The sequence below is a fragment of the Gymnoscopelus braueri genome (genome assembly GCF_963280865.1).
Source record: "Gymnoscopelus braueri genome assembly, chromosome: 13".
NCBI lineage: Eukaryota > Metazoa > Chordata > Actinopteri > Myctophiformes > Myctophidae > Gymnoscopelus > Gymnoscopelus braueri.
Window position 1 is genome coordinate 47,844,383 of NC_137615.1, and position 21,357 is coordinate 47,865,739.

The 21,357-nt window shown below is 44.6% G+C and overlaps 1 protein-coding gene across 1 annotated transcript; it reads right to left on the bottom strand.

Annotated features, from left to right (window-relative positions):
- Nucleotides 1-5,719: 5,719 nt before the first annotated feature.
- On the bottom strand, nt 5,720-14,329 carry LOC308098641 (nuclear factor 7, ovary-like; the record flags this gene model as incomplete). Its single annotated transcript, XM_080447048.1, has 3 exons — nt 14,059-14,329; nt 13,304-13,404; nt 5,720-6,015 (listed from the first exon to the last, which is right to left on the bottom strand). Exons 1-3 carry the CDS (start codon nt 14,178-14,180, stop codon nt 5,720-5,722), a joined length of 519 nt encoding a protein of 172 aa, XP_080303174.1. The 5' UTR covers nt 14,181-14,329.
- Nucleotides 14,330-21,357: the final 7,028 nt, after the last annotated feature.

Here is a 21,357-nt window from a genome sequence, read left to right on the forward strand (position 1 = left end):
ATAGCTATCAATACATTCTACAATAACAAGACAATTGGAACGTTTGGCAATTTGGCTTTACAAACACAACAAGGCATAATTATCTACAAAAAATAGTACAGTAGCTATGTCATATTCTACAGCAATAGACTGAAAACTTTACACTTAAAGTAATAAACAATATGAAACAATGGTCATACAGAGTTGAATTAAGGTTAAAATAAATTGAATTATTGTCATAGAGAATGGATAGTAGATCTTGAATTCCCACACAATGGTCAGATGCAATGCAACACAGTATCCTAATTCACAAAGACATGGAAGCAAGTAGGCTACTATACATTTAAACTTTACATAGATGGAAGAGGAACCTTTTCATACTGTGTGTGTGTGTGTGTGTGTGTGTGTGTGTGTGTGTGTGTGTGTGTGTGTGTGTGTGTGTGTGTGTGTGTGTGTGTGTGTGTGTGTGTGTGTGTGTGTGTGTGTGTGTGTGTGTTCAGCACATGACACGACAAGGAATACATTACACATGAGTCTTTGAGCAGGGATAACTTTTCAAGCACAAACTAGATGCATGATCGCATCACGTTGTGAATGTACTGTAGGCTGCCAATCAAAGTAAAAATGGTTTCTGTCACTAAAGAGTTCAGAATGGTTGCAATCTGAAGAACATTAAACTGCAAACTGCATGTTGTTGGTGTGTTGCAACTATGTCTAGTTATCTAAAGTATGGCAATAATTATAATCGAATACTATCCAATCCTATTGTATACTTTAGTCATATGATTATGTCATGTCAAAACTAGAAAAAGTGCTCCTCGGAGCACAGGTCTCCGCCAGGTCAGGTAGGTTATTGTGGGGCAGCAATGTTCGGAATTAGCCAATCAGGATGGAATATGAAAAATTGGATGGAACCATCTTGATCACTTGACTATATGTGTACCGATTTGCATGATGTTTGAATTTGTAGGAGTAATATAAAAAAGAAAAGTGTTGTAAAATTGGCCTCATGGTGGCGCTATAATAGGGCAATGTTAAAAGGGTGGCATTTGTTCTTCAATGTAGTGCGAATATGCGTGCAAAGTGTCGCAATCGGACGCTGCATTCATGATTTGTGGCATTTTGTTCAAAACGGGCCACTCCTGCAAACTGTAGATGTCAATGTTAGCCAATCAGGATGGAATATGAAAATTTTAAAAGATCCATCGTGATCACATCATCGTGATCACATGACTATAGAGATCAAGTGTACCGATGTGCGTGAAATTTTTATACATTCTGAAGGCTTAATATCAAAGAATGTGTTTTACATAAGTCGGCCTCCTGGTGGCGCTATGAAAGGCAAATGTGAAAAATGCAGGTCAGTTGTTTTTCCTTGGCCTCTAGGGAGTGTGCGTGCAAAGTTTCATGCAGATCGGTACAGTTATAGTTAAAAACATAAATCGTCCATTTATAGCGCCACCATGAGGCTGATTTGAACATTTTCAAGTGGCATTTCTTTCTCGGCCTAGTGGGAATGTGCGTGTGAAATCTCACGGAAATCACAAGCTGCGTTCATGATTTGAGGCATTTTGTTGAAAACGGAGCAATCCTGCAAACTTTGGAAGCCAACCTTAGCCAATCAGGATGAAATATGGAAAATTGGACAGATCCGTGTTGATCACATGACTATAGAGATACTGTGTACTGATTTGCGTGATGTTTGGATAAAATCTGTAGGAGTACTGTCAAGAAGTGTGTTTTGCAAAAAGCGGCCTCCTGGTGGCGCTATAAAAGGCTAATTTGAAAATTTTGGGGCAGAGGTTCTGCTCTGGCATCCAGGGAGTGTGTGTGCACAGTTTCGTTGCGATCAAGCCAACGGTGCCGGAGATTAGCTGTACACAAAATGACAGAATGACGGACACACGGACGGACGGACGGACACACACACACACACACACACGGACGGACAGGGGGCAAAACATACTCTCTCGCCATGCCTTTCGGCCTGGCGGAGACAATAACAATCTACAAGCTCACAAGTCACAGACACCAGGACACCAGGGTTAAAGTGGTTATGCATCTTTCCTGGTGCCCAGGAACCCCATATGGGCTTAAAGGACATTTATAACAATATGTAAACAATCTGCTGTAGGCATCCCAATATTATTGTTTCAGTAAAAGTGTTATTGTTTACTGAACTGTCAAAAATGTTCACAGGGTCATATATAGCTGTTATTAAAAACACTGAATGACTTTGCTGTTACAATATAACAACTTATTTGCATACAGACAGTACACACATTACAGCCTTTCCTGTTATGCCATCCTCATATAGCCTATAGATCTAGCCTATAACAGATGCATTCTCAGATCATTAATAGCCAACCCTTGTTTTCTATACTTTCGAAAACTAGGCAAAGTTCTGATTGCATGCAGACAAATTTTTGCATGTAATCATGTTCATACTTCACCCATTCCTAATAGTCCTCTACTACTGCTTCTTTTTTATTTCCTATTCTATGCATAATATATGCTTGACTCGTCTTGCACATTTGATTGAGCACTGCTGCTATTGATTATTGATTGTATATTCTGCACATTACCTGCACATTTTTTGGCACTAAATTATAAGCTATTTTACCTGTCTTAGACAAGACCCAAAACTCTTCTTTCCATCACCTCCAGTATTTTATCATTATTGTATATGTTTCATTGTATATTTTTGTTATAAATAAAACATATACTATAATATATCATTATAAATACAAATATAAAATAAATATATATATATTTTTTTATTATAAATAAAATTACATTTTAAATATATATATATTTTTTTATTATAAATAAAAATATACCACTCATCGGTTAGTATTTGGGACCTCGCCGCGCGTCTGGAGGCAAAAAGAAATCCGGGCCTCTCTGTCTGAGATTCCCAGGCTGAATTAGGGGCCCAGCACGTCCCTGCACACACACGCGCACATACACACACACACACACACACACACACACACACACGCACGCACACGCACACGCACACGCACACGCACATGCACATGCACATGCACATGCACATGCACATGCACACGCACACACGCACACGCACACGCACACACAGACTGGGAACACGAGTCAGGGCGGTAATGTAAATGACAGTGGCTGACAATGAATGTACTGTAAGTGGCTGACAATGTAAAATAATGTTTGGGGTAGATTGGATGCTGCATTCATGATATTCTTTGTGTGAAAATAGCTGATCATGATCATGTGCTAAACTGCTCCACTGCACTATACCATGAAGCCACCCTAAAGCCTGATTTATATCGTTATTTATACGACAGAGTATAAATTAAGCAATATGATCTTCATACAACCAGGTCTCTTTTTTTTAAAGATATCTGGTGATTAACTGACTTACTAACACAAGGCATGATTAATTAGAAAAACAGTCGCTATGTCCTATTCTACAGTAATAGCTTGAAATTGTCTGCCTCTTAAATACTATTTACAGTAGTCTACAGTATATACAACAATTGTCATACACAGTAGAATTTAGGGCTTTAACATTCAAAACTTCAATCATTGTCATAGGGAATTGATTTTAGAACTTGAATTCCCACATTAAAGTCAGATGAAATGCAAAACGGAGCTTTAAATCAGCACAGTAAACTATTTTACAAATCATGGAAGGAAGCACCACACAGTTAAAGCTAGAGTAGTGTTACTCGGCTGATACTGACAATAAGCCACCTCCTGACCTACTTATTAAGTGATATGTTTTGGTTAAAACAAAAAAGTTTTTTCTTAAAAGGTTAAAGCTCTATATTCTGATAGTAATCATTGCTATAGACTAGAGAGTTTGTTCAGTAACAGGGGTCTTCCTGTCTCTCCAGCTCTTTAATAAACAGAAAATACATTTTCAGGTACAGTAGGTGACAAAATATCAGCCAATCAGGAGAAAGTACCCATTTATCAGCTTAATTTTTGTGTTCCAGTTCCATTTTTTTCTGCTCATTTATTTGTGTCATCACTTCCAATTTCACTTGTTTAATCTGTATCCTGTGTGAGTTCTCTATCCTGATTGGATTAAATTGGTATCTTGACCTGAAAATACATGTTCTGTTTAATAAAGAGCTGGAGAGACATGGACACTCCTGTTACTGAACAAACACTCTATAGGAATGAGTACTATCAGAATATAGAGCTATTTGACACTTATTTTAACCAAAGAAAATCACTTACCCTACCCTTAACTTTACAAGGACGGCAGAAGTAACTTTTCTTGCTTTCATGCTTGTGTGCTTGAGTGCATGTGTGCGATATCACCAGATATAGCAGCCTGATGGATACACTTTTTTTTAAGCTTATTTTCACAATTAGAAATATTCTAAAACACTACAAACATCAATGAGTGGATGAATGTGTTATCTTATCTTTTACGACATGCTAATCTGATATGACACAATTGATATTCAGCAGGCACTGCCGGGCAGGGATGACAGGTCATAGAAAGTGTGGGCCTCGCTCTGACATCATATCAGTGAATTCAAGGATTAGATTGTTGTATTTGTTGGATCAATTGATATCAATGTAATGTAAGTGTTACCCTGCTGTTATTTCAATGTATTTCTAAGGTTCCCATGGAAGAAAATGACATAATATGTCATTTTGACAATTGACTTATATTGACTGATATCAGTCAATATAAGTAAATTGTCAATTAAATTACATTTAAAAATGTGACATAGTATAAATTTAGACCTACAATACCTCCAGAAGTCTACATCTCAGAAACACACTGGGTCTTTACATTTAGTTTGACTAATTAGCCAGTTTTAATATTTTGTTATGGTGTTATCATTGTATTATCAGTGAGTCTAATAACACACTTGAATTTACTGGCACAGTTCACATATCTCACCCCTTGTGGTTTCATAAAACATTTTGTAATAGTTAAGATATTGACCTTTGCTAGCCATGATATACATAAAATGTCATATTTTATGGTGTCATAAATGTGGAACTGAAATCACACAGGAGATGTGTGGTAGATGTTTATTTTATTTGAAATTATTTATTCACATACTGTACAATCTTCTTTTCAGATCTATAACGACATCAGAAATCAGAGTAAATAAATCAGCCATATTGCTGAATTATTTTAATAAGGTTACTGGTTGGAATAGTCACAGAGTGGACCATTATGGGTACAATGTTGCATGTCTAAAAAAAGTATCATAAAAGTCTGAAACATTTTGAAGTACCAACACTTCTTAACATTATTACTATTGAGATCATTTAATTTATGCTATACCTCCAATGTTATAATAATGACCTTTACCACTGATTAACATTCCCCTTTAAATTCTCAATAGTTTGTCATAATCAACCATCATCATCATGATTATCATCATCATCATCATCATCATCATCATGTCTAACTATGTTGTTGCAGAGTTAATTGGGCTTCCCAGGTACAATCTTCAGAGGGAGATTACGAATATTCAAAATAGAAGAGAAGAATGGAAAGAGAGTGTCAGTGAAAGTGTGTGTGTGAAGGAGTACATGTGTGTGTTAGTATCAGGATCATGGAAAGACAGCTTTCCTCCATTGTGGTCCAGCTGGACTCTGATCCTCTGAGGTTTCTGTTTTACTGACAGAACTGTGACTGACCCTGAGGAGCATGCTTTGTATTTACCTATAAACAACTCTATTCTCCAGAATTGACCCCCAATGCCTTTCCTCTGACAAGATTCTGCTACCACACCCATTCCCAGGATGTAGTTTCTCCAACCTCAACATCCCAGCTGTGAGCCCCTGATTTAAAGCCCTCAGAACCCAGGACACGGGGCCAGTAGTCAAACCTCTCTGGGTTGTCAGGAAGCTGCTGTCTCTCTCCCCATCTCACACTGGTCAGATCATCAGACAGGATGAAGTTTGGATGGGCAGTGTTGGGGTCCAAAATGACAGGAGTGTAGGAGACAATGTTCTTCATCTTGTCCCAGACTCTGAAGGTCAGGTTGGCCAGGTGTTTGACCTCGTCTATCAGTGCTCCTGAGACCGGCTGTGGGTCCTGCAGTGTGAGCTGGACTCTTTTCATTGTGGTTTTGTAGTTCTGCAGAAATGAGATGTGTTCAGCTCTCAGCCCCTCCTCTATGGCTCTCATTGTCTCTGAAAGCGTTGAAATGTCTCTGTTCAAACCCTCAATCTTCTCCTTCATCATCTGACTCTTCTGCTGCTCTTCCTCCCTCAGTGCAGAGATCCTGGCCTCTTCTTCCTCTTGTAGAAACTGATGAAGCTTCTTAAACTGTTCCTTCATCTGTATCTCTGTGTTCTGGGTCTGGACCTTAATGTGTTCTGCTGTTTGATCATAGTTTGTTTTAACTTCATTAAAGACCTCCAGTTTCTCCTGTAAAGGCTTCAGAGATTTCTGGACTTTATTCTTGTGATACACTGCAGCTTCATCAATGGGTCTGAATCTGTGGTTGGTGTGTTTTTTAGAATCTCGACACACAACACACACTGGCTGTTGACATTTCAGACAGAAGAGTTTGAGTTTCTCATCATGCAGACTGCAGAGAGACCCTGTTGAAGCTCTCTGATGTCTCTGTTGTATGAAGGCCTCACACACGTTCTTCAGAGCCAGGTTTCTGGGCGGATCCACTGAATTTCTCTCCTTACAAACTCAGGGTTACGGATGTAACCCCGGTTTCTTTAGAATTCGGAGTAACATACTCACTATGGGATATCAGCGCCCCCTGGCGTTGATGCAGAGCTACATACCATAAACTCCCGGGCCATTCATTGGCTGAGAAGGGTATGTCACGTGTCCGGTAGACCGGAAGAGGTATAAAACCTCTTGCGTGACGTGGCTCATCCTCTTTAACACGCTCTCTGCATGCAGATGCACACAAACAGGGGTGTTAGGTGAGTATGTTACTCCGAATTCTAAAGAAACCGGGGTTACATCCGTAACCCTGAGTTTCTTGTCTAATTCTCCGTAACATACTCACTATGGGATACATAAACCCCCCTGGGGCTTATAGCCATACCGAATCTCAGGTCCGCACGCCCCCTAGCCATAAGGCCCCGTCCCCATGGACGTGACCTTCGGCCTCACGGGCGCCCCAGCCCTCCGGGCCGGGGTGCGGTATATAATTGAAAGAAAAGGACCCTGACAGACCAAGTCTGCCTATTCATCTAATGAACAGACACAAGTCTGACCCATAAGTGAAAACAAGGAAACAGGGCCTCCTCCCCTGGAAACCTACCAACGGTGGTTCCGAGGGGACTCAAGAGAAGGAAGGTAGAGAAGGGAAAAAAGGCGGGTTACACAAAAAACCTGCCTAACCTCCCCTACCCTAACTAGGGACAGCCGCTATGTCCAGTACAGCGTGCGCCACTGACGCCGCTGCCACATCCAGGCTGTAGAAGGCCGCAAAAGTCGATGGAGACGACCAGTTTGCGGCCGCGCACACCTCCTGGACCGACATTTCCCTGGAGAGGGCCCAGGAAGTAGCCACGCCTCTAGTAGAGTGAGCCTTCAGTCCTTCTGGAACTGGAGCGCCACTACTGACGTAGGCCAGCCTAATGGCATCCAAACTCCATCTAGAAAGCGTCGCCTTAGTCACTGCCTTCCTCCGACCATCTGGGCCGAAGGAGACAAAAAGTTGCGACGACGACCGGCCGACCGTCGTCCTCTGGCAGTAGAGCTTCAACGCCCTCACTGGGCAGAGACAGTGCAGCCGCCTATCCTCTGCAGAAGCGAAAGGAGGCGGATGAAAAACTATCAGCTCAACCGGTGTCTGGGTCACCATTCCGTTCTTGGGAACAAACGCCATGTTGGGCTTAACCAAACCCTGCTGTCGTCTCCCAAGAACCTCATGCACTCCGAACTTACTGAGAGCACATGTATGTCGCTGACCTGTGTAGCTGTAGTGAAAACAACCACAAGAACCGTTTCGAGACTAACGATCTCCAGATCTATAGAGTGAAAAGGCTCGAACGGTGGGAGGCAAAGCGCCCCCAGCACCACCGCCAGGTCCCAGGCCGGGAACAGAGGCCTAGAGACCGGCCTGGCCCGCCTGGCACCTTTCATAAAACTACGCACCAGCGGATGTCGGCCAACCGTCATGTCATCGAAACCCACGTGACAAGCGGAAATGGCCGCCTGGTACACCTTAACCGTCGAGAAAACCAGACCTTGGTTCAATTTGTCCTGCAAGAACCTGAGGATGCTGCGTACCGAGGCCCGGAAGGCCTCAACCGGCGGTGACTGACTCAGACACCATGACACGAACAGGTTCCACCTGTCGTCGTACGCAGACCTCGTGGAAAGGGCCCTCGCCCCCTGGATGGTAGCTACCACCTCAGGGGGCAGGCCATAAGAAGTCAAGGTCTCCCCCTCACGGGCCAAGCCCACTGGTCTAGGTCCTGAGGTTGCTTGTGGAAAATCCCGACCCCTGCCTGCCGTAGCAGCTCTCTGATCGGGGGGAGGGCCCAGGGCTCGTTGTAGAGGAGAGGATTATTCCTAACCTCCACGCGCCCCACGCCAGTGCCACCAGTGGCACTGACAGTCCGTGGAGTCTGACCCTCTCCAAGTTGAGAGGACCAACTCCAGTGACGGGAATGCATAAAGCAGTTCAGTCGGCCAACCTGGCCCAGATCTGGCTTGTTATCTCCGGAGGAGAGGCCAATCTGCGTACCAAAAAATGCCCCTGGACAACAGAGTCGCTCCGCTGTTCAGGAGGCCCGGTACCTGTGAGGCTCTGGTTGACGTAAGGCGCGCGTCGCACCACAGCGTCAGATCGCCAGCTAGCCTGTCCAACACTGGAGAGGCCAGGCCTCCCTGCTTTTTGGCATAGCACACGGTCGTGGTGTTGTCGGTTCTGACCAGGACATGACAACCTCGAAACCCGAGCCTTGCAAAGTCTGACCGTCAGAAGAAGACCGTCATCAGCTCCAGGTAGTTGATGTGGGCCGTCTGTAGACTGGGACCCCACACCCCCCTGGCCGAGCGGCTCTCGTGGACGGCACCCCTCCTGTGAGGCTGGCGTCCGTGGTAATGACCTTCCGCGAGACCACAGCCCCCATTCTGACCCCTTGGACAGAAAGGCTGCATCTGACCACGATCTAAGCGTGTCCACGCACCGTGGGGATACCCGGACCTTCCGATAACCTCAGGTGGACGGGGCTCCAAGAGCCCACATCCACCTCCGGGGAAAAAAGGTCACATGTGGGGCTTGTCCAAACGAAACAGGTGTAAGGCCGAAGTCATGAGACCCGTCGCCTGCACGCATAGCCTGTATGTGACTTGTCGCCTCACGCGAGAAGACCATAGGCCGAAAAGCTGTCTATCCCGCCCGGGACAGACGCGCCGTGAGCCTGGTCTAGCCCAGCGAGATCCCCTATGAAGGTGGTCCGCTGAGACGGGACCAAGACGCTCGACGGACGGTGACGGTGAAAAACCCTGCGACGTCAAGTGGGGAAACGGTCACGTCTGTGTGCCGCGCCACCTCCTGACTGTGGTGGATAGAAAGGAACGTGGAAATAAGCATTGAAAACAATGCTGGTCCACCCATCTCCTTAACGCACCGTCCGCAGAGAGGGTCACCCACCAGTACAACCACAGTGTGTTGTTGTTGATCAGGGGAGCTGACCAGTACAACCACAGTGTGTCACTGCTGTACTGAAAAACCCCTACACACACAGTGTACCACTGAAGTACCGGGATAGTAAACAGTTCCGGACTGCAAACTCTCCAACAAGCTGCCTCAGCAAGCGAGTTAGGAGGGGCTCTGATGTCACCCAGTGCGGACAACGCAAGCGTTCCCAACTGGACCGGTGATGTCGCCACGTGATCCAGCGGACCCGCACGTGCGGGCCGTTAGAGACCGTGGAAGGGTAGCGGTGGTAGGTGGCCACCGTGGTGTTGCTCTAGCGGGGCTGGCTATGCGCTGCACCAAAAAACAACACTGCAATGTGTTGTTGTTAGTGAGGCCAGTTAGCCGCCAATTGAAGCAACAGTAGCCTGACTGGAGGTTATGCGAACCTAGCAGCTAACAAGCTAGTCAAGGCTAAATCACCATGAGCCAAGAAACGTTGAAATCCGTTTCCAAGGGAACCGTTTTTTTGTGTGTGCGTTGCCATGGGGACCAAAGACGCTACTACTGGTGCTAGCAGCGCTAACCCTGTGTGCGTTGCCATGGGGACCAGTGACGCTGCCACTGCCGCCAGCGGTGCTAACCCTGAGGTGACCGCTCGAGGCAGTAGAGGTACTAACGGTCCGTCCCGAGGACCCGGCGGGGTCACGTGACTTGTCACGGGGACCTTGCCTGACGTCAGCATCCGGTTTGTCCGCCAGCGCAGCCTGTCTGTTTCCATGGAAACCAACGGCGCTGTCACTCTGACAAACGGGGCCGTCCGAAGTAAGCCTACCTTGGCCGTCGCCCTCTCGTCTGAGCCCAAAGGCTCCGGACGGAGCGTCGACAAAGTCGTCCTCCCCGTAGGGAGTGCTTTGTCGCTCGTTAGTGGCGAACGAGGCCTGTAGTCCGTGAGGCGGTACGGCAAAGGGGGCATCTGTCCCTCCAAAATGGCGGAGACAGAGGTCCGCCCTTTGACCCAAGTATTTATTGAGACCCTTCAGATTCAGAATGGGTCGTACCCCCCCCCCCCCTTCTTTTCCACCAGAAAATATTACGAATAGAAAACCAGTTGGTTCCGATTCATAGATAGTTCTCTGACTATGTTACTCTGAATTCTAAGGAAACCGGGGTTACAACGTAACCTCGAGTTTCTTGACAAATTCTTCGTAACATACTCACTATGGAGAGAGAGAGATCCCCCTCTCTCAGAGACATGGTTGCCTTATCCTCTGCCTGAGAGGAACAACACCGTGTCTGCTACATAGGAGATGTTATGCATAAGAGCACGTGGAAAACACACCAATACAACCACAATGTGTTGTTGCGGATCAGGGGAGCTGACCAATACAAACACAGTGTGTCACTGCTGTACTGAAAAAACCCGTACACACACAGTGTAACGCTGATGTACTGGGATAGTAAACAGAAGTATCGGAAATAATTCTTTAATAGCGCCCTCGCTCAAGAGGAAGGAGACTTCCCCCCTCAGAGTGACGGCTGCTAGACCCTTTGCATGGGAAAACAATACTTTTCTGTCATGGGGGGTTTTTGTGGAGAATTGCAGCCTGAAACCCTTTAGTATTGTGAGCAATACCTAAGGATTCGACTTGCAAACCTTCCATTGCTCCACACACCGAGCGAGTGGATTGGATGATGTCATCGGCCGCTCGGAGAGTGGGAGCGTTGCCATGGGGACCGTTGCCATGGGGACCAGTGACGCTGCCACTGCCGCCGGCGGTGCTAACCCTGAGGTGACCGCCCGAGGCAGTAGAGGTACTAACGGTCTGTCCCAAGGACCCCGCGGGGTCTACGTGACTAGTCACGGGGACCTCGCCTGACGTCAGCATCCGGTTTGTCCGTCACCGCAGCTTGTTCGTTCCCATGGGAACCAACAGCACTGCTACTTGGACAGACCCGACGCTGGACAGACGGGGCCGTGTGTGTGGCCCTCGTTTAGTAGCGCTGGTAAGCCCTGGCCAACGGAGGACTCGGAGGAGTCACGTGATTGGCCACGGGAAAAACCCCGGCGTCAGAATTAAGCCCATAGATATATACAGTGAAAACTAGATCACACCACTGGATATATATATCTATGAGTAATCCTACCTTGGCCGTCGCCAGAGTGTAGAAAAGAGAGTAACGTCACGCTTTGATCTCGCCGCAAAGCGGGCCTCTATGGGCTATAGTTCCACCATTGGAACTATCTCATTGACGTAGACAGAGCACTTCCGCCTTCCATTCTCACAATGGGATCGACGCTACTGTCATTACTCTCTTCCTAACTTACTCTGGCCGCCGCCATCTTGAGCCTAAAGGCTCTGCACGGAGTGTCGACAAAGTCATCCTCCTCTAGGAGGTGCTTTGTCGCCCTCCAGCGGCGAACGTGAGGCGGTACGGCCAAGGGGTCATGTCTGACCGAAGTACTTCCGGTTCACAGTGGTGCGTGGGCACTTCCTGTGGGACGGAAGGCAAAAACCGGCGTGACCCCATTCCACTGGCGCATTTGCGCCCTCTGGCGGACAGGGGTGATGTGGGTTTTTATATTACCTTCATATGATCCAAAAACATGCACAGATGCTATCCAACAATGTCTAGAACATCGGGACTCGGGTGTTCTAGACAGTGTGGGCTTATGTAATTGAGAACGTTGATACATTTACATTACATGCACAGATATTATCCCATCAATGTCTGGGATACCGGAGTTCGGGCATCACAGACATTATGGGCTTATGTACAGAGAGCATTGGAGCAGAGAAGCCCGCGGTAGGGGACTCCACTGCTCCGCTGCTCTCAAGCCACGTGAAAGAAAGAGATTGTTTGTAACATGTAACACATTTATTTCTTTGGCAGAAAAAAATTGTACATTTAAACACACATTCGTTTTCACTAAACAAGACCTTTTGGCAGTCAAGGAGCCGTCCATCTTGTCCATCGAGGCATGTAAAGCTACCGTTCCCTTCCGCAGCAAGAAACGGCCGGGGGGAGGGGGGGCCGAACCGGTCTGTGCACCGGTGAGAGTCTGCTAATGTGCTAATGTGCTTTGTGTCCTTGGAACATGTGAAATGAAACAAGAGCAGGCACAGAAACAGTAAACAGCATGAAACGTTTTAACATATTCTTATGACAAAAACAACATGTGTCCCAATGGCGCCCGATGAGCCTGTCCAAGGTCTTCAGAAGCCCCCGAGGTGGCTCGATACACAGAGTGAGAAGGCTAACAAGCTGGTGTTGTCCTAGCGAGGCTAAGCTAGGCCAGAACAACGCTGTTAATAACCTGTTGCATGGGTGTTAAGCCAACAAAAACACTGCCTGACTAAGGCGACGTTAACCTAGCGTTAAGCAGCTAACGTAGCTAGTCTGGGCTAACTCACTCACGAGCTTCTGCCTCGTTCTCCCCTCGTCTATGCTGCCGTCGCCGGAGCCCCTTCGTTGTCTCCTGGCGACGCACCGCTGGCCCGGTACGCTTGCTGTGGCAGCGGAGTAGACGGCTGGGAAGAGGGGGAGGAAGTGCCGCTAGGTAGCTGCACCTGGGTGGTTCCCCCAGACACGGTGCTAGCGGCTGCTGCAGTGCTGCGTAGCACGGCTTGTGTAGCGGCCTGGAGGTGCTGCGAGCGGTGGCTAACGCCGCTCGCAGCCGGGACTGCCGGAGGGCCCATTGTGGACTGTGAGCGCACGTGGTGGGCCCCACCACCCACGTTCCCTGGGCCGGTGTCCATGCAGGGTGTTGCCGGATCCGCGACGACCGGGGACGAGACGTCGCTGCTTCCCGCCGCCAGGCGCTGCCCTGGCTAAGCGGCTATCGAGGTGCAGCGTGGAGAACAGAGCGCAGTCCTCGCAGCGTCCCGGTGCATCTTGGAAATGCCTCGGCCCTGTAGAGACCGAGGCACGAGATGCAGAAACCATGAGGGTCATCCCCGGCGATCATCAAGCGGCAGAGCAGCAATACGCAGGGACGTGGAACCTCCATCTCGAGCTAACCTGTTAGCTTTCAGCCGCAAGGCTAAGAGCGCGGAAAACTCAAAGGAGGAAAACTTGCTTTAGCAGTAAAAGAAAGAAACAGAAGATAGCCGCGGGAGCGGAAATAATAAAACTTTTTTTTTTTTTTTTTTATAGGAGGAAAACCCGTTGGTTAGTACAAGTACCACCGAGTGGGCTAAAGCTGGTTTCTGTGCTGATCAAAGTTACGTTTGTTATTATTAAGGTATGTCTTGAGCTGTTGCATCTGCCATGCAGAGAAGCGAAAGAGGGGATGAGCCACGTCACGCAAGAGGTTTTATACCTCTTCCGGTCTACCGGACACGTGACATACCCTTCTCAGCCAATGAATGGCCCGGGAGTTTATGGTATGTAGCTCTGCATCAACGCCAGGGGGCGCTGATATCCCATAGTGAGTATGTTACGGAGAATTAGACAAGAAACTGGACATTCTTTTATTACTTTCTCTCTCCACCATTCCTGCAGACAGGTTTTACAAAAGCTGTGGCTACATGACAGAATAACAGGATCTGTAAAGATGTCACAACACACAGGACATGAATAATCCTCTTCTGAGAGAGACGACTTGGAAGCCATTTTGTCTCTATACAGTGAAGCTACAAACACTCAAAACATGAAATCAGCCAGTCAGTGGTTGGTCCCTCTGAATGTTCCCTGAAGTTTACTTTTACTTAGAATCCTCTGTTCTTGTTAAAGTCCATTCAGCTGACAGAGTCAGCAGCAGGTTCCAGTGGTCAGGGTCAGTATTCCCTCCTCTAGCTGTGGAAAGACAGTCTGTCCTCCCTCACTGGAAGTTGTGTTTTTGATCTGAAGGTGAATCTTATCGTCTGTGTCTCTGTGTTTCGACAGTGAGGAGTATGAGATATTTTTAACTCTATGAGTATGAGCCAAGACGGAAATAGCAACACATGCCATCTCTGGTTTACTTCGGTATTACATTACATTACATTACAGTCATTTAGCAGACGCTTTTATCCAAAGCGACTTACAATAAGTGTATTCAACATAGGTAGGGAACGAAAACTACTAATCACCAGAAGTCTTCAGTGCATTTTCTGCAAAAACAAGCAACCAAGAGTAAAAGTGCAATATATCAGCCACCTATTTCCTTAAACAGATGAGACAAAAATAGCTAAATCAAATGAGCATGAGCTAAAACAAATAAGTGTATCGACTAAACAAGATCCAATAAACAATACAGCAATAGAAAACAAGCGTTCGTACAACTAGTTAACAACAAGTAGGTCAGGCAGAGAGGAAGGGTAGTGTTTCCTGAAGAGGTGGGTTTTCAGCCTGCGGCGAAATATGGGCAGTGACTCTGCTGTCCTAACATCAGTGGGAAGTTCATTCCACCACGGTATCTGTGTGAAGTGGGCGGACGCCTTTTTAGAAGACAGGAACACACGCACACGCACTCACGCACGCACGCGCGCGCACACACACACACACACACACACACACACACACACACACACACACACACACACACACACACACACACACACACACACACACACACATACACACACACAAATCCACCCTGAATCTAATACACATGCTCCACATATATTAAATTGGTTGTTTGAGATTCATCAAAGTTAGATACGTATTTCATTATATTATATTTAGTATATAGTATACAAGTAAGACGCGCGAACGCGGGAAGCGAACGCACAAAAAGTTAAATAAATATGAAAAAAAAATATTTAAAAAAAAGTTACCAAAAAAAATAAAAATACAAAATACAATAAAAAATCTGCGTTAAAAGGAGCATCTTAGAAAAATACAAATTGCCAAAAAAAAAACTTTGAATGTCTTTGAACAATTCAACAAAGTGTTTGAAGTGCCTGTTTCACCCACTTCCGGGGGGCGGAGCCAAAATCCGAGCCCGAAGTATTTGTTCGTAGACCCCCACTTAAAAAGTTTCGGAGCGATTCGGGCACTTTTCATTTAACATGGGGTTTCAATGGGGAGTTTTTAGGAGCCTTCTCCGGGGCGTGGCTTCCGGGGGAAGGGGCGGGCTTAAACGCAACCTTGACTGGTGTGTTCAGTTTTCAAAGACCTTTCATTTGATGTATGGTACGTCTAAATTGGACATTTACTTATCTCAGAGGAGCTGCACACAGGCAGTGCACACAGGCAGTGCACACAGAGACACAGAGACACAACCCGAGCACGGTTTCATAGTAAGCTCCACTTGCGCGGAGGCGCGCCTTTCGGCGCGCCTCCTTCCGCTGCGTTCGCAATCAGTACAATTTGGTGAATCATCTATCAGACAGACACATCGACCACTTCAATGCGCAGCAAGTGTGATAGTTTATAAATTCGACCCTGTCAGGAATACATTTATTAATGTATAATCTATTATATAAATATGTCTTAAATATAAGACCTACAAAAATAAATTGATTAGAATAATGACAAGCAGCAAATTGAACTATTACAGCACTTTACTGGAGGATAACAAGAATAACATAATAAATGAATGGGAAGTGTTAAATGAGATTATGAAAAACAGAACTGGAAAGCCAGGATATCCATCTCATTGTCTAAACAGCAATAATATAACGATAGATGACCTTATCTCAGAGGAATGTAATGGCTTCTTTGTTGGAATTGGTCCTACTTTGGCTGAGAGAACAGTAAACAGTAGGTAGTATAAATGAGGTAATTAAAGACGTGCACGTAACTGAAAGTATGGTTTTAAGGGGAACTAATGAGAAGGAAATTATAGAAATTGTCAAAGAATTTAAGGATAAGAAGTCAACTGACCGTAACGGTATAGATGTCGCTTGTTAAGAACATTATTGAATGTGTGGTGAAACCCCTTACACATGTCTGCAATCAATCTCGGACAACTGGAGTTGTTCCAAGTGAAATGAAAACCGCTAAAGTAATTCCAATATATAAAGCAGGACACAAACATTCTCAAATTATAAGCAGATTTATCTTCTCCCTCAATCCTCCAAACTATTAGAAAAAATATTCTACAAAAGGCTAGATGATTTTATCACTAAACTAAATATTCTGTGTGACCAACAGTATGGATATAAACAAAAATAGGACCACCACGGTCGGGGGATCTTAGTATAATTTGAAATTCAATTCCAATTCACTTTTTAAACAATTATTTTACTGATTTTCCTTTCAGAACTTAAATTAAATATTGCTCCATTTTTCAAATAGTCACTTCCAAATTGAAGCTCAGATTATACTAAGATCCCATAGGCACTTGGGGTGTGGGGGTATCTTAGTATAATCTGATATTCAATTCAAATTCACATCTGAAAAGTCTATTTGACTGATTTTCCTTTTAGAACCTAAATTAAACATTGCTTCATTTTTCCAATTTTCTAGCCCACAAAAAAATCTGGAAAATGCTCCATTTTTCTGATATTGTGCTTAGTATTTTGGCGTCTTTTGATTTGGGACTGACACTGAGAAAAGCTCAAAATAGTTTTTTTTTCAATTTTTTCATCCCAGAAAAAAAATCAAAGAATGTCTTCATTTTTCCAATTTTCTAGCCAGCCCACCCAAAAATCAGGAAAATGCTCCATTTTTCTGATATTGTGCTTAGTATTTTGGCATCTTTTGATTTGGGACTGACAGTGAAAAAAGCTCTTAAAAACTGCTTTTGCCATTTTTTCATTCCCAGAACAAAATTCAAAGAATGGCTTACATTTTCCAAATTTCTAGCCTACCCAAAAATCAGGAAAATGCTAAATTTTTCTGATATTGTGCTTAGTATTTTGGCATCTTTTGATTTGGGACTGACACTGGAAAAAAGCTCATGAAAACGGCTTTTGCCATTTTTTTATCCCAGAACAAAAATCAAAGAATGGCTTCATTTTTTCAAATTTCTAGCCTACCCAAAAATCAGGAAAAGGCTCAATTTTTCTGATATTCTGATTAGTATTTTGGCATCTTTTGATTTGGGACTGACAAAGGAAAACATCTTTATTTGTCTTTGTTTTTCAAAATGTCAGTCATCTTTTAATCTACATTTTTCATCAAAACAAAGATGTCACGTGACCACGTGTTACATCACATGGTCTTTGTCCTTGTAAGCAATAGGATCTACAGACAGTCATTAACACCACATCTAATGACTGTATGATGTTGTTTTTAATGCCTTTTCTGTCTTTTTTTTTAGATCAAAGCTACGGCTCACAAAAGTATGTTGCAAGACTACCAAACCTTTCTGGGACATAAAACCGTAAATCCCTTACAACTCTATACTTGTGGTGTGGAAGCTCCACCAGCAGGGGTCATTCACTTTCCCCTTGTGCCTCCCAACTTCACAGCACCTTAGTAGTTTTACTGAGGTGCTGTCAACCTAACAACCTTTTTGTTCTTCTACACAAATATTTTCTTTCACATCAGGATTTAAAGGACGAGTTCACCCATTTTCAACCTGTCTTCATATAATTGTTCCTCAATAATGCTCATGATAATATGGCACCATTTTTGGAATTGGCTGATTCTTTGACCAGATCCGAGAGCCGCTATGAGAAGTAAGTAAAATCGATATGTAAGGCTTAGGCTGTGAAAACCAACTAGGCTGATGAGTTGTCTGATGCTTATCTAAGAGTTAATGTCGCTCGGGCTCACTGATGAACTCCCTTAGCCATGATGTCAGTCCTGATGAACTCCCTTAGGACTTTGATGTTTGTCCTGGACGTTTTGGTTATCTCCATATATGGAGTTCCAGTAGGGGTTCTCTGATGTCAGAGGTATGTTAGGTATCTCCATGATAATCGTCTAGGAGAGATTCTATGATGTGTTGGAGATTTCAGCTATTTAAACAACAGACAAATTGTGCAATGACAGTCTGAGCCCTCTTATCTGTCCCTAGAGCCCCTATATACTGAAATGTGGGATGGTCTTCAGGTTGGTTCGCCACCTGACTCAGCATTTGTCTTCAAACAATGGGGGGGCATCTCTCTCCAACCTGCATCTTTCTAAGATTAGGGAAGGACAGAAAGGAACAGAAACCACAAATGCATACACATGTACAGACAGATGACCTCTCATCACTTCAACGGCCGGGCCATCTGACAGTTTTGTCTTCTTTATTGGGACAGCAATTAAACAATAGTAATTAAAGCAATCGCATATTCTTATAATACCAACTAGTATTAACTAAAGCTTTAAAGGGATATCAATTGCCATCAGATGTCAGACTTGGGGAGGTTAATTGTCTCCATCTATGGGAATCTCCATTTTGGAAGGTTGTGATCGAATAGGTCACTAAAGTCGGGACTGAATAGGTCATTCATCCCATTAGGTTTCTGGGCACCTTGCCATGATCCACCTTGCGGTGTTATCCATCTATGGCTAATGCTGGCAAGTATGCCCTGAACGTTCTTTATACTTTCACTGGTAGATGCGTTTCTGAAGTGTCCATAGCCCTCCTATGAGACACAGACTGAGAAGAAAAAAATCACACAATTTTAGCAGGAGCATTAGTGAGGATCTATGAAGATAGGTTGAAAATGAGTGAAGTCGTTCTTTAATGATCATTAGACTAATAACCCATTACCCATTATCAATAAGTAACCCACCTATATCCCAAACTCCCTCCCCAGTCAGAGTTCATAGTTTTATTGAATGTAGAATTATGTGCAGGATGTCATTTGTATATGTGAGGGAAGTTAATTTACTGTCTTTCCCTATAGGACTGACCGTGGGTAGCTACCTGGGATGTAAGTTGGGGCTTGATCAACCCCGGCTGGGTCACCTGGGCGAGGGTTCATGTTGCGAGACCCGAAACACCCTATGACCCCAGGCTACAACACTGATGATACATCCCAGGTGCATCCATGTGATGTATTCTTTATTGTATGTACTTAATTTAGGAGAGAATATCTCAACTGTTCTTGGCTAATATGACCCCAGGGAACAACTTAGGAACTGTGACTAATTCTCTATCCGGAATAAAATACCCGAAAATGACCACGCTCTTTTTTTAAATGACCATAACCGGTGCACTACTTCCAACATGGCTCTATCTGCTAAACCTTTGGAGCTACAGATTTACTGAGGTGCTCAAAATGTTCAGAATACTTATGATTAGGGAAACATAGTAAAGTGTAAAATTTCTAATTTGATATTTGACAGAACAGCTAAAAGAAACGTATTACTGTCCAGGGCCATAGGGATATTGTTGCGCAAATCAATCTAAGAGCACCACATTTGTCCCAGCAGTAACCCAGGGCATGCTCTAATGCAGGGGTCTTCAACCTTTTCAGACCAGGGACCCCCAAACTGATGGGGTGATGGAGCAGGGACCCCCTACCTCGTAGGGTAGGGGGTAGGCCACCACATATATTGTATATTTATGTATAAAATTGTATTTTATATGTATAAACATGAACAAATGGTTGCCTGGAGCCTGCTCCTACCCACAGGTTGTCCCAGTTGGTGTGCAAAAGACATTTTCTTTCTCTACAAAATATGTAGGCTATAAACATACCATGTTATTGTGCATTCAATACTAAGCTATTCAAATATGTCATGTTATGTTTAAAGACATAGACATTTTTGGGGGAAAAACAACAGAAAGTTTTTAAACTTTTTTTTTTTTAAATCAAACAATTTCGCGGACCCCCTGCAGTACCTCCGCGGACCCCCTAGGGGTCGCGGACCCCCTGTTGAAGACCTCTGCTCTAATGATTTAGCAAGAGCGCCCGAGCCAGCAACCTTCAGGGTCATCATAGTGGCCAAATCCAATATGACCGCCACCTGACAAAGTATTTGGCTATAACGTTTCAACCACATTTTCAGCTATGAATGCAAACTTGGTGTCTAAATCATGTTTTTTGACAATTAAAAACATGTTTGAATGCTTATCTTTATGATTTCATCTATCTAGAGGACACTAATTTGATTATCACAAATATGGCTACTATGTTCTGAAACAACCAATGTATCTTACGATGTAATTTAATTGAAACAAGAATGATTTAACAGTAGAACTAATTCCTATGATGATAGGCCTACAGCTACAGCTAATACAGTATGTTCAACAATGCTCAGCATAAAGTGTAATACTATATAGTATTACTATTCTATACACCATTGACTAGTATGATATCATACAGTACTAGTCACTAGCCACTGTCAGGATTCATCTACTCTGCTGTGGCCACCACGGCTCTTGCCGGTGTACAGTATATGATGATGACCATATACTCCAATCTTTGGACATGGAAAGTTGATCTTTTCAGGCTCCAAAGTAAGGGTGACCAGAGTTTCTTTGAGATACCTGCACTCCTTTTCCCATAGTCAGGGAAGGCTGATGTTGGTCAAATGGTAACCAGGTCCCTTGAGAACTTCCTCCCACCCAAGCTGCACTGATTCAGCATGTCCGAACCTGGGAACCTTACTGGACCCATCTCGCAGATGCCAGTAAAGCTTGCGCCATCCTCCTCCACTGTGGCTGCAAAAGTCATGTAGTGGACACAGCAAATGCTGCAAAACTGGAGTCTGCTGCATCTCGATATATAGATGTTGTGTGATTAGGACATTAAAAACAATCATCACCCGAGGAATCAAAAGGACTGAGCATATGCAACTGTGTGTGTGTGTGTGTGTGTGTGTGTGTGTGTGTGTGTGTGTGTGTGTGTGTGTGTGTGTGTGTGTGTGTGTGTGTGTGTGTGTGTGTGTGCGCGTGTGTGTGCGTGCGTGTGTGTGTGGTGCAGTATGTATCAGTTATCGCAGAGCTGTTCTGTTGTTGTAGTAACACCAAGAC